This window comes from Canis aureus, chromosome 25, assembly GCF_053574225.1.
Source record: "Canis aureus isolate CA01 chromosome 25, VMU_Caureus_v.1.0, whole genome shotgun sequence".
NCBI classification, from domain to species: domain Eukaryota; kingdom Metazoa; phylum Chordata; class Mammalia; order Carnivora; family Canidae; genus Canis; species Canis aureus.
Window position 1 is genome coordinate 32677674 of NC_135635.1, and position 14161 is coordinate 32691834.

A 14161-nucleotide genomic window follows, 5' to 3' on the forward strand; every position below is an offset into this window, starting at 1 on the left:
TTCTTTGGTTGCCTGTACCTTTAATATCATATCCAAGAATTCACTGCCAAATCAAATGTCATGAAGCTTTTGCTCTGTGTTTTCTTCTATAGTTTTATAATTTTAGGCCTTACATTTAGGTCGGTCATAGATGCATTTTGAGCTATGTGGATATCCAATTTTTCCAGTACCATTTGTTAAAGATTGTCTTTTCCCCCAGTGAATAGTCTTGTCAGTTTTAGAAAAATCATTTGATTGTATATGTACAGGTTTATTTCTGGACATCCTATTCTATTACATTTGCTTAAATATCTGACTTTATGTTTTGGTTACTGTTTTGATTACTGTAGCTTTGTACCAAGTTTTGAAATTAAGAAGTAAGTCCTTCAGCTTTGTTCTTCTTTTTTCAAGATTATCTTGGCTATTTAGGATTTTTTGAGATTTCAGTTGAATTTCAAGATGACTTTTCCTATTTCTTCCAAAAAAAAATCATTGAGATTTTGACAGGAATTGCATTAAATAGATAGACCGTGTGGGTAATACAGATTTCTTAAAGATATTAAGTCTTCCAATACATAAACATGGGAGGTTTCCACTTATTTATATCTTCTCTAATTTCTTGCAGAAATGTTTTATAGTTTTTTCTGCACAAGTCTTTCACCTTGGCTAAGTCGATTCTTAAGTATTTTATTCTTTCTGATGCTATCATAAATGGAATTGTATTTTTATTGAAATATAGTTGACACACAATGTTATCTGAGTTTCAGCTATATAACAGAGTGATTCCACAAGTCTGTATTTTATTCTGTGCTTGCCGTGAGTATACTTACCAACTGTCACCATACAATCCTATTGTAGTACCATTGACTATATTCCCTACACCTTTGATTATACATTGACTCTATTTCCTCTACTTTTTACCCCTATGACTTATTCAATCCATAAATGGAGACTTGTAAATGCCACTGGCATAGTGTGGTATCCTATTCTGAATGTTCATTATTATTGTATAGAAATAAAACTGATATTTGAGTGTTGACTTGGTATCACACTACTTTGTTGAACTCTCTTATAAGTTCTAACAGTTTTTTGGCAGAATCTTGAGAATTTTCAACATTGTAAAATCATACCAGCTGTGACTTTTACTTCTTCCTTTCCAATCTGGATACCTCTTATTTTTATCTTGCCTAGGTGCTCTGGCTAGGTATTCCAGTACTATGTCTAATAAAAGTGACAAGGATGGGCATCTTTGCTTTATTCCTGATCTTAGAAGGAAAGCTTTTAGTCTTTCACCATTAAGTATGATGTTTTCTATGGGTTTCTCATAGACAGATTTTATTGTGTCGAAGTAGTTTTCTTCTTTTCCTAGTTCATTGTGTTTTATCAAAAAAGCATATTGAATTTTGTAAAAGGCTTTCTCTTCATCAAATTGATAAGATCATGCATTTTTTCCTTCATTCTTTAATGTGGTATATTATATTTATCAGCTTTTATATGTTGAACTATCTTTGCATTCCAGGAATAAATCTCTCTTGGTTATGGTGTATACTTCTTTTAATATGCTGATAAATTCTGTTTGCCAGCATTTTGTTGAGGACTTTCATATCAGTGTGTAGTTTTCTGAGAGTCATTTTCTGGCTTTGGTATCAGAGTAATTCTGGCCATATAGAATGAATTAGGGAATGTTTCCTCCTTCTCGGGTTTTTTGAAAAGTTTAAGAAGGATTGGTATTAAATATTCTTGGAATGTTTGTAGATGGGAGCTTGGGTAGCATAGTCAGTTGAGCATCCAACTCTTGGTTTTGGCTCAGATTGTGATCTCAGGGTGATTAGATCAAGCCTCTTGTTAGGCTCCACACTCAGCATGGAATCTGTGAAAGTTTCTCTTTCTCCCTCTGCCCACCTCCCTCTCCCATCATGCTCTCTCTCTCTAAAATAAATAAATAAATCTTTTTAAAAAGAAATATTTGTAGAATTGACCAATAAAGCCATCAGATCCAGATTTTCTTTGTGTTTTGGTCAGGAGATTTTTGATTACTGATTCAATCTCCCTAGTAGTTATAGGTCTATTCAGATTTTCTATTTCTTCATGGTTTAATCATAACAAATCTTATGTTTTTAGAAACTTGTCTATTTCATCTTGGTTATCCAATTGTTTTGGTATGGAAATGCTCCTAATAATTTTTTAAATTTCTGTAGAATTGATTATAAAATCTCCACTTTCATTTTTTATTTTAGTAATTTGAGACTTTTTTTTCTTAGTCCACTTCCTTAAAAGTTTGCCAATTTTGTTGCTCTTTTTTGAAAAACCAACTTTCAGTTTCATTGATTTTTTTCTGTTGTTTTTCAGTTCTATATTTCCTTTACCTCTGCTCTAATCTTTATAATTTCCTTCCTTCTGCTAGCTTTAGGTTTAGTTTGTTCTTCTTCTGGTTCCTAGATTTTTGTTTTGGATTTGTTCTTATTTTTTAATGTAAACACTTCTGTAAAGTTCCCTCTTAGCACTGCTTTTGCTGTGTCCCATAAGTTTTGGTATCTTGTGTTTTCATTTTTATTTGTCTCTAGGCTTTTACCAATTTCTCTATGATTCTTCTTTGATCCTCTGGCTGTTTAAGAGTATGCTGTTTAATTTCTACAAACTGGTAAATTTTCCAGTTTTACTTCTGTTATTTAATTTTCATGTTATGGTCAGAGAAGATATTTTGTATATTATCTATTTTTTAAAATCTATTCAGACTTAATCTGTGGCTAACATATGGTATATCCTGGAAAAGGTCTTACGTGCACTTGAGAATAAAGGTCTTATGTGTATTTTGTTGTTGGGTAGAATGTTCTGTATTTGTCTGTTAGATCTAGTTGGTGTATTGTTCAAGTCCTCTGTTTACTTACTTATCTTCCATCTTATTATTTCATCCATTATTTAAAGTAAAGTATTGAAATTTTTAACTATTACTGTAGAACTGTCCATTTCTCTGTTCAATTCTGTCAATTTTTGCTTCATATATTTTGGTAGTCTATTATTAGGTGCATAAATGTTGATAATTATTATATATTCTTGCTGTGTTGAAACTTTCATTAGTATGCAGTGTCCTTTGACTCTTATAAAATTTTTTAATTTAAAGTCTATTTTGGGGGTTTCTGGGTGGTTCAATTGGTTAAGCATCCAACTCTTGTTTCTTAGTTCAGGTTGTGATCTCATGGATTGTGAGATCGAGCCCCACATTGAGCTCCATGATCAGCAGAGAATCTGCTTGAAGACTCACACACACACACACACTTATGGCTTGTGCACGTGTGTGCACTTTCTCTCTCTCACAAATAAATAAAGCTTTTTTAAAAATAAAGCCTATTTTGTCTGGTATTAGTATATGTACCCTGCTGTCTTTCAAGTTCCCATCTGCATAGAATAGTTCAACCTATTTGTGTTTTTTAATCTAAAGTGAGTCTCTTATAGATATTATATAGAATCATTTTTTTTTAAAAATGCAATCTCCTAATCTCTATCTTCTATTGGAGAATTTAATCTATGTTATATTTAAAGTAATTACTGACAGGGGAGATTTACTTTTGTCGTTTTGCTGTTTGTTCTCTATTGCCTTATAGCTTTTTGTCTCATTTTTTGTCTCATTTTGTTTCATCTTCTTTTGTGTGTAATTGGTTTATTTGTAGTCAAACATTTGAATTCCTGTCTTATTTTTTTGTTCATATTCTTTAACTATTTTCTTTGTAGTTACCATGGATATTATAGTTAAAACCCTAAGGTTATTACATTCTAATTTGACTTCACATTAGTTTAACTTTGATATCCAAAAACTCTACTCCTTTAAGACATCCATACCCACCTCTTTCAGACATTGATGTGGCAATACACCTTTATACGTGTGTGTCCAAAAACACAAACTAATGATGTTTTAAGCATTAATCTCTTAAATTATGTCAAAAGCAAAATGTAGAGTTACAAACCACAGTTACAATAATGCTAGTTTTTAGACCATTTTTAAAAACACATTCATCTCTTAAATCCTGTAGAAAACAAGTGGAATTACACATCATTTTTATATTAATGCTAGATGTTATAATTGCCCATATATTCGCCTTTCCTGAGATCTTTATTTCTTCATATGGCTTCAAGTTGTTGTCCAGTGTCCTTTTATTTCAACCTGTAGGATTACCTTAAGCATTTCTTGTGGTGCAAGTTCAGGTGGTTACACTCTCTCAGCTTTTGTTTATCTTGGAATGTCTTACTTTCCTCCTCACTTTTGACAGAAGGATTCATTGGATAAAGAAATCTTGGATGAAAGTTTTTCTTTTGGCATTTTGAATATATCATTCCACTGCCTTCAGACCTCCAAAATTTCTTTTTTTTTTTTTGATCTCCAAAACTTCTAATGAGAAGTCTGCTAAAAATCTTATTGAGTATCTCTTGCATGTGACAAAGCACTTCTCTCTTGCTTTTAAAATTGTTTTTTTTTAATTTTTTTAAAATCCAATTTAATTTAATTAACATATATTGTATTATTAGTTTCAGAGGTAGAAATCAGTGATTCATCAGTTGCATACAACACCCAGTGCTCATTACTTCAAGTGCCCTCCTTTTATTTTCAAGTGCCCTCCTTAATGCCCATCACCTAATTACCCCCATAACCCCATCCAATTCTCCCCCAGCAACCCTGTTCATTCCCTATCGTCAAAAGTCTCTTGTGGTTTGCCTCCTTTTCTATTTTCATCTCATTTTATTTTTCCTTCCCTTCCCCAGTGTTCATCTGTTTTGTTTCTTAAATTCTACATATGACTGAAATCATATGTTATTTGTCTTTCTCTGATTGACTCATTTTTCTTAGCATAATATCTTTTAGTTATGTCCATGTCATTGCAAACGGCAAAATTTAATTCTTTTTAATGTCTGGTTTTGACAGTTTGATTAAAATGTGTCTCAGTATGGCTCTCTTTGAATTTGTTTTATTGGAGTTTATTGAGCTTCTTGGATATTTATTCATGTATTTCATCAAATTTGAGAAGTTTTGGGCATTATTTCCTTAGATATTCTCTCTACTGCTTTCTCTCTTCTTATTTATTCTTCTTCTGGGACCTCCACAATGCATATGGTGGTCTGCTTATGGTGTTACACAGGTCCCTTAGGCTCCGTCCACTTCAATTTTTTTTTCTGTTCCTCAGACTTGATAACTTCCATTGTCCTATCTTCAAGTTCACTGATTCTTTCTTCAGCCTGCTCAGATCTGCCTTTGAATCTTCCTAGTGAATTTTACATTTCAGCTATTGTGTTTTTCAGTGCTAGAATTTCCTCTTGGTTTCCTTTCTAGGTTTTCTCTCTCTTTATTGATATTTCCATTTTGTTCATATATCATTTTTCTGACATTATCTATCTCTTCCTTTAGTTCTTTGAGCACCTTTAGGACAACTGTTTTAAAGCCTTTGTCTATTAGATGCACCATTAGGTATTTTTCCTGGATTGTTTCTGTTGATTTATCTATTTTTTCTTTGGCTACACTTATCTGTTTCTTTGTCTGCTCTGTGATATTTGTTGAAAACTGGATATTTGAATCTAATAATGTGATAATCCTAGAAATCACACCGTAAATGGGGAATTTTTACTAGTTTAGTAAAATTCTTAGCAAAAACTTTTCACTGATAATTAAAAGGACTCAACTGGTGATTACATTTTCATCCTAAATGCAATGCAAACATTTTCCCTTCTAACTAAATACTAAATAGCATCTCTCTTTAAAATATCCATCAGAGATTTCAAGGCCAAGAGCCAATGGGTATTTTCTCTGATTAGTTCATTGAGATAATTTTTCAGTAAAAGAGATCAATTTTAACCTATTTTGTACCCTCTGTAAACACATAACTGTTTTTTTCATCAAAAGTAAAAAATATCCTCCAACTCTTTCTGATTTTGCCCTAGGGCATGCAGGTCCTGTGACTTTGGACGACTGTGGGGATATTGACAACACTATGATGCTTCTGTATACTTCTGTGGATACCAATAAAGTATGTCTGACTTCTTATCAGGAACTTGGGGTGAAGTGATAGCAAAGGAATTAGAGAAGTTGTTTTCAAAATAGGCAAGTTATCTATTTCAGAAACACAATTATGACCTACTTAGGACTGTATTTAAGCATTTTAACCCATACCTTATTTAGAATGTCCACACTCTTTTGACTATATATAAAATACCCACCCAGAATACATTGATATAAAGACCAGACTATTGATGGGATAACAATGAGAGAATGACAGTTCTATCCTAAGGATTATTTATTCATTTCCACAGATAAAAATTTCAATGAAACATTCCCTGTTCTCTCAATCTGAGGTCATGAAAATCATTGTGTAATCTTTCTGACACATATAAACAGTCCTATAGTCTCATGCTTTTATTCACATTCTATATCTCTTTTCTCCTTACCTACCTACAGAGGTTCTTTAAAGAGAGTGGGTCTTAATTCTCTATGCCTCCAGTGCTTAGCTTCTTATATGGCATATAAGTTGATTGATAAGCATTTAATTTAAAAACAAAACATCTGTCTTTATGTCACCCAAAGTTGTGCCCATCACAAACTGTAAAAGCCACTGTTATAGCCAACCAAATGGTCTATAGAAAGTTTTTTTCTTTAATATTTTGTGTCCTGACATAACTAGAAATCTAGGAGAAAAGGTTACTCATTTTTTCATATGATTTTCCCAAGTGATTATTATGATATCTTTAAGCCATATATTCAGTGTATTTTTTAGAGACTTTATTTGTTTGTTTGTTTATTTATTTATTTATTTATTTATTTGAGACACAGAGAAAGGCAGAAACATAGAGAGAGAAGCAGGCTCCTCACAGGGAGCCTGATGCGGGACTTGATCCCCTGACTGGGCATCACACCCTGAGCCAAGGGCAGATGCTCAATCACTGAGTTACCCAGGTGCCTCATGTATTTAGTGTATATATATTGATTCACTTTCTCAAAGATATCTGTAATGGAAAATGTGGAAATCTAGAGGAAGGATTTCAGATTGAGGAAGTTAAACCAGAAATTTGGAGATAGTACCTCAGAAAAGTACTCCACAGTTTTCAGTTACTATATAAACCTTTAATATAATGATATATTTCACATAATTTTCATAGGAATACCTTTTAAAAAGTTTCATCAGTGCTCAAATTATTATAGTAACTACAAAGATAATTATACTCCTCTCTAAATTATTGGTACTTGGAATGGTGCTCTTGGAGAGAAGCAAATATATGTGGTAAGATCCTACATCAGCCTCATAATTGCTCCTCAGTATGAAAAATGTACTATGCACTATTTGGGTAGGAGTTACTGGTATGATCATAAAGTAGTGTATGATCATAAAGAAACAAAAATAATTGACCCACCTGGGGCTTAAGTCTACTTTCAGGCTGTGAACCAATAAATGGAGACTAACTAGCAAGCTCCTGGCTGCTAAATATTACCTTGTTTCACTGAGAATTGTTACTATGAAATTCAAATGTCATTGAGCAGGACAATTTCATCAGAAGTCATTCTAAAATGTCTTTTTCTTTTCATCCTTCTTCTTTTTCATGCCCTGACACAGTACAAGGTTCTCTTGACCTATGACACCCATATAAATAAGACTACCAGAGTGGATAAGAGACCCACATTCATCTGGATGAACCACAAACTCCCTAATGATATTCCAGGCCAGGGTAAGATGTCCTTTAGTGAATTTTGTTTCCCTGAAGTTGCTTTTCAGGTAAGATAAGTACATTCTGTGGTTTATGCAATTAGCCTGTGTTTTCATTTGTTTTGTTTGTTGCCTGAATTTGCCAGGTTGTAAAATGTGGACTTTACTTCCCTGCCCAGTGAACGATATTACAGTTCTGATTAAATGCTGAAGATACCTCTATTCTAATTTAGCTATACCTATCTTTAATATGTGTCTTACCTGACCACTGAGAAAAACTATCCTATAGAAAACTAGGTTTGACAATTGGCAACATGAACATAGAGAGATGTATTCTTAATGCCATGTATTCCATTTTATTGCAATAAATTCAAAATATGCATATTTCAGCAAGGAACACAAGATGCCATCAGCCATCAGTTATTAGTGAGTCAAAAGTCTCCTCCATTTCCTCATAGGATACATACTTGGGTTATATGATGGCTACTCACCTACTTACAATGAAGTCCTATCATGTTATGGAAAGCCCTAACATGACCAGGCCTTCACTCATGCAACTTCTGATGCAACCATATAGCATTGGCCATCACTGGACAGGGCCAGCCAAGTATCTCCTGAGCAACAAGGTCTCAAGACAATCTGGCTTAGCCAAGGCTTACAACAATGAATAGTAAGTTATTCCACATTATTAATCTATATCTAGAGAAAAAAGTTTAAATTTGAACAAATATTTATGCCCAAAGATGCAAAAAAAGTGGAAGTGACATTAATAAAATTATTTAGCAAATGATGATATAATCCCTAAATGGAGGATCATAAGCCAATTAAAATAATTATTTACAAAGAATCTTAAATGATGTAGGAAAACTCATGAGGTAAATTAAGAGGAAAATAAACAGCTTTTTTATTTAATGAGATTCTAACTTTGTAAAACAATATTAGAAATAGATTGTAAAGAAATATGCTAAAATGTTAACAGTGGTAGCTGCCTCTGAGTAATGATAGTAGGAGTGGGTTTTTTTGTTTAATTGGGGTTTTGTTTTGTTGCTATTTTATATTTTTTCTTAATTTTTTCCATAATGACTCTGTATTAATTTTATTTTAGTGGGTTTTTTTGTTTAATTGGGGTTTTGTTTTGTTGCTATTTTATATTTTTTCTTAATTTTTTCCATAATGACTCTGTAATAATTTACCATTTTTAAATATTAAAATATAAACTAGAAATATTTCTTTCCTTGCACTTCTATCACCAAAAACTGAGGTTGATATGACTTAAAAAGTTCTGGTTTGATGGACTTGCTTATATTAAAGCTCCTACTATGCTTTCAGTCCACTTACATTCCATAGGTCAAATATGGTTTAAAAATTATCCCATCTTTAAAAAAAAAAAGTGGGGGGACGCCTGGGTGGCTTAGCGGTTGAGCGTCTGCCTTTGGCTCAGGGTGTGACCCCGATCCCAGGATCGAATCCCATATCGGGCTCCCTGTGAGGAGCCTGCTTCTCCCTCTGTCTAATGTCTCTGCCTCTTTCTGTGTGTCTCTCATGAATAAATAAATAAATCTTAAAAAAAATAAAAAATGATCCCTGTGTTTTTACTCAATAACCATCAGCAGGTGACTAAAGCAGAGAGGGAAGTGGGAAGTGAAGTTCCCATTCTTCTAAACAATAAGAAATCTTGAACTGATTTCAGATTTACTGCTATTATTGCTTTTTAAATTTGATTTCTTTTCATTAGCAAGCTTTTTAAAGATTATCTCTAGAACCATCTGCAAGTTTTCTAGGTTTAAACCAAATTTACTTTTGAAATATACCTGTTTTCTCATGTATTTCTGTAACTCTCTACTTTTTTTTGTAACTTTTTGAATTACATTTTTTTCTTTTCCCTTAATTATAGCGCTTAGTGACAATGTTACTTTGCGTCTTTAATATATTTCTTTAAGAGTTTTTAGTTATTTTTATGCAATAAGAGTACTGTGCTTTGTAAAATGCTCAACTTCTCAAAAAGTAATTTTTGAGAGAGCTCTCATTATTTACCCAAAAGAGATCACATTAAATATTTATATTATATTATTCATATTACAGGGACGTTGTTATCATTCCGAGCAACTTCACTTCATCCTCATTTAATCAGAGAATTCAGTTAGCCAGAGCTTTTCATTACTCAACTGTTACTACATGTATTTTTTTAAGATTTTACTTATTTAATCATGAGAGACACACAGAGAGAAGCAGAGACATAGGCAGAGGGAGAAGCAGGGTCCCTGAGGGGAGCCTGATGTGGAACTCGATCCTGGACCCCAGGATCACAACCTGAGCTGAAGGCAGACACCCAATGGCTGAGCCACCCAGGCGTCCTTCAACTGTTACTACACTTAATTGTAACCTTTATAAATTAACTCAATTTTTCAGATAGCATACAAATAAGATATTCATATGGTCTTTTATCTGGGGACACAATTGCCCTCTAAGTAACAGAATGTTTCATCTGGAGATACCATCATCACTGTCCATTCATTCTACAAAGATTTACTGAATTTTAGGCAGTGTTCTAAGCACCTGGGACACAGCAATGGACAATGCACATTTGTTTCTGCTTTTATCCACACCATCATCATCTGCCTCCTGGGTTACAATAACATCCACCTGACTTCCTGCTTCAGGCCTGCTGTTCACCTCCAGTCCAACCAACATTGTCACCAGAATGAAAACATGGATCCAGTTATATTACACTATTCCTAACACTCACTTGGCAGTTCCACTTTACTCCAGTAACATCCAAATCACTTATTTTTTATTTAATTTATTTATTCATTAGAGAGGGAGCAGGGAGCCTGATGTGGGACTCGATCCCAGGACCCCAGGATCATGCTCTGAGCCAAAGGCAAATGCTCAACCTCCTGAGCCACCCAGGCATCTCCCCAAATGACTTATTATAGTACAAAATGCCTATGATCTTCCTACCTCTCCAGCCTTATCTTTCTTCTTACCTGAAATCCCTTCCCCATTCCTTCAATTTCCACCCACTTCCTTAAAAAAGAAAGAGGGAGGGTCTTGCAAATTCATGCCCCCGTGTCCTTAGTGATGATACTACCTCTGATGAAAATGTATCACTCCCCCATATGACTGGTAAACACCCACTCATCTTCAACATTTAACTTGGATTTCATTTTTCTTAACATCCCAAAAGGCTACTGATCTTGCCTACGTCCCACCAGACTTCTAGCATAGAATTTATATCATATTAAGATTTTATTTATTTAATCATGAGATTCACACAGAGAGGGGCAGAGACATAGGCAGAGGGAGAAGCACGGTCCCTGAGGGGAGCCTGATGTGGGATTCGATCCCAGGACCCCAGGATCATGCCCTGGGCCGAAGGCAGGCGCTAAACTGCTGAGCCGCCAGGGATCCCCAAATCTATTCTTTTTTTAATTTAAATTCACTTAGTCAACAGAGTACGTAATTAGTTTCAGATATAGAGTTCAATAATTCATCAGTTGCATATAACACATCTTATGTGTTAATGCCCATCATCCATTTATCCCATCTCCCCCCCCACCTCCCCTCCAGCAACCCTCAGTTGGTTTCCTATAGTTAAGAGTCTCTCAAAAAATAAAAATAAAATAAAATAAAGAGTCTCTCATGGTTTGTCTCTCTGATGTCTTCCATTTCAGTTTTCCCTCCCTTCCCCTATGATCCCTCTGTGCTGTTTCCTATGTTCCACATGAGTGAAACCATATGATAATTATCTTTCCCTGATGCACTTATTTCCCTTAGCATAATACCCTCCAGTTCCATCTATGTCGATGTAAATCGTAAGATTTCATCCTTTATGATGGCTGAGGAATATTCATCTATATACCACATCTCCTTTATCCATTCATCTGTTGATGGACATCTGGGCTCTCTCCACAGTTTGGTTATTGAGGACATTGCTGCTATAAACATTGGGGTGCAGGTGCTCCTTCAGCTCACTACATTTGTATCTTTGGGGTAAACACCTAGTAATGTAATTGCTGGGTTGTAGGGTAACTTTATTTTTAACTTCTTGAGGAACCTCCACTGTTTTCCAGAGTGGCTGTACCAGCTTGCATTTCCACCAACAGAGGCATCCTTCCCAACGTTTGTTGTTTCCTGACTTGTTAATTTTAGTCATTCTGACTTGTATGAGGTGGTATCTCATTGTGGGTTTGGGTCTATTCTTTATTCACATCTGCCCAACACAGTGCCAAGGAAGGAAGGAAGGAAGGAAGGAAGGAAGGAAGGAAGGAAGGAAGGAAGGAAAATATGAGATAACTCTAAATCCGTTTCTACTCAGCACTAATCCACACTGTGTTAACTTTAGTCAATTTACTTCTCTGAGTGTGAGTTTCTTCCTTCTTCAAATCAGGAGATTTGTTAACTGATTCCAAGATTTTTTCCAACTATTATATGATATGAACTCATTCTACCATCACTACAAATCTAATAAGTAGTATGTATAACCACAGCAGCCACCAGAAGGCAGCAGAAGCTTAACCTTTGAACCAATGTAATATTGTGACTTGATTAACTCAAGCAAAACCAAAAAGTATGTTGAATTAACAACTGCTATACTTAAATAGTATACAGTATATTTAAATATCATAAATATACTTAGTGCAGTGAGATGTGCATGCTGGGGGGGGCAGATAGGAATTGAGATGCGGGAGGACCCAGCAGCCAGAAGGTTCCCTAATCCCTCCAGTTCATGCTCTAATCTAAGGGATGTTTAATTCCAGTACACTGATGAGTAGAGTCAATAAACAGAATTGTATTTCTCATATCGACTTTGAGAGTGATGGTAATGGCAAGGGTGGTGGGGTGATAGGAGTGATGTTCACAGTAATAAACAGGATTCACACATTTGGATATGTCCATGCAAACCCAAGTACTAATCTATTTCTGCCCTGATGAGAAGAGAAATCTAGAGCTCACATTTTCACTGTTACCAGTTTCCCCATAGAAGAAAACAAGATAACAAACAGAGGCAAAGTCCTATGTTAGCAAAGCATAAATTGCTCAAAGTCATCCCCTATAGAAAGCCTGGAGACATTTTTCGTGAAGGGAATTCATACATATAATTTTAAAATCCAATAGTAAAAATATTCATAATGGAACGTGAGTGTGCCTGATCCCGTCTCTGTCAGTTCTGATCTCTCAGTCACTCTGCCTTTAGTTTGCTGCATATTTCTAAATAATATCCATATATTTCTTGATTTATAAGTTTTGGATGTTATCTGTTTATTTCTTGTATTGAAAGAAGATTTAGTTCATCTTCACCAGCCCTACTTTTTTCTAGCCTTTTCTCAATATAGTCCTATCTTTTTGTCAATACATTTATTGGGTGCTTTTGTAATTTTAATTAACATGCATAAGTTTCTAGTATTGTTCTACCAACTACATTGGAAATTTCCTGGGGCACCTGGGTGGCTCAATTGGTTAAGTGTATGCTTCCGGTTCAGGTCATGATCTCCGGGTCCTGGGATCGAGCCCTACGTTGGGCTCTCTGCTAAGCAGAGAGTCTGTTTCTCCCTCTTCCTCTGCACCTTGCCACCTCTGACTCATTCTCTCTCTCTCTTTCTCTTTAAAATCTTAAAACAAAACAATAAGCTCTTTGCTTCCCAGCTGGGTAAGATGAATATGTTACTGTCTCTATCCTTCCTACCACCTCATTTCTACCTCCCAGATTCTCCTTCATTTTTCTTTAATTTTTCATAGCTGATAATATTTATTTGGTAGCCATATGAAGCCCTGTGTTATTTACCCACAAGTTATTCTCTAAGTTGTAAATTAATAAACATTTTCATCATTATTATTTACAAAAGTGAAATAGCACTCTATTGCTTAGAATGCATTCCAGGTTCCTTCCTGAACTCACCAACTTCCTATTCTAATAGGAATCCATTGTGGCATATACAAACCATGACTTTCTTGTACAGTTCTATGATTGTGGTTGTCCTTCTCAGGCTAGGTTTGTTCCTCTGCATATTCAGTTTCTGTTTCAATGCTTCCTTAGGCTGATCTACATTTTCCTGAATTCCAGTTACCCCTCTGCGAGTCCCTTAAATCCCTCCATCTTTCCAAATCCACCTACATACTTGTACTTTAATAAATAAAATCACTTACATCTTTCATTGACTTCCCTCAATGACCTGGCAGCACTTGGAAAAGACCATCAGGCAACACCATCATTTAATATTCCACAGCGACTGACTTTTCCTCGGATTTTTGCTTGGTATTAAAAAATAGTTGACTCTGGGGCACCTGAGTGGCTTAGTTGGTTGATTGACCAACTCTTGATTTGGGCTCAGGTCATGATCTCAGGGTTGTGAGGTCGAGCCCTGCGACCGGCTCCACGCTCAGCAAGTGGAGTCTGCTCATCTTTCTCCCTCCTTCCACTTGCATTTTCTTTCTTTCTCTCTCGATCTCTCTCTCTCAAATAAATAAATTACTTAAATCTTTTTTTAAATAGTTGGCTCTTT

At 34.9% G+C, this 14161-nt stretch overlaps 1 protein-coding gene and 1 long non-coding RNA gene across 3 annotated transcripts in view; one reads left to right on the forward strand and one right to left on the reverse strand.

Moving 5' to 3' along the window:
• GUCY2C (guanylate cyclase 2C) overlaps nucleotides 1-14161 on the forward strand; it is a 72472-nt gene that overhangs the window by 20825 nt on the left and 37486 nt on the right. For both annotated transcript variants that reach the window (XM_077870996.1, XM_077870995.1), the window contains exons 9-10: nucleotides 5905-5990; nucleotides 7569-7680. In XM_077870996.1, the coding sequence (XP_077727122.1) occupies nucleotides 5905-5990; nucleotides 7569-7680 (198 nt within the window). The remainder of the gene's footprint in view (nucleotides 1-5904; nucleotides 5991-7568; nucleotides 7681-14161) is intronic.
• The window catches only part of LOC144297187 (uncharacterized), a 68272-nt gene that overhangs the window by 15259 nt on the left and 38852 nt on the right, over nucleotides 1-14161 (reverse strand). The gene's annotated exons all lie outside the window — the stretch shown is intronic.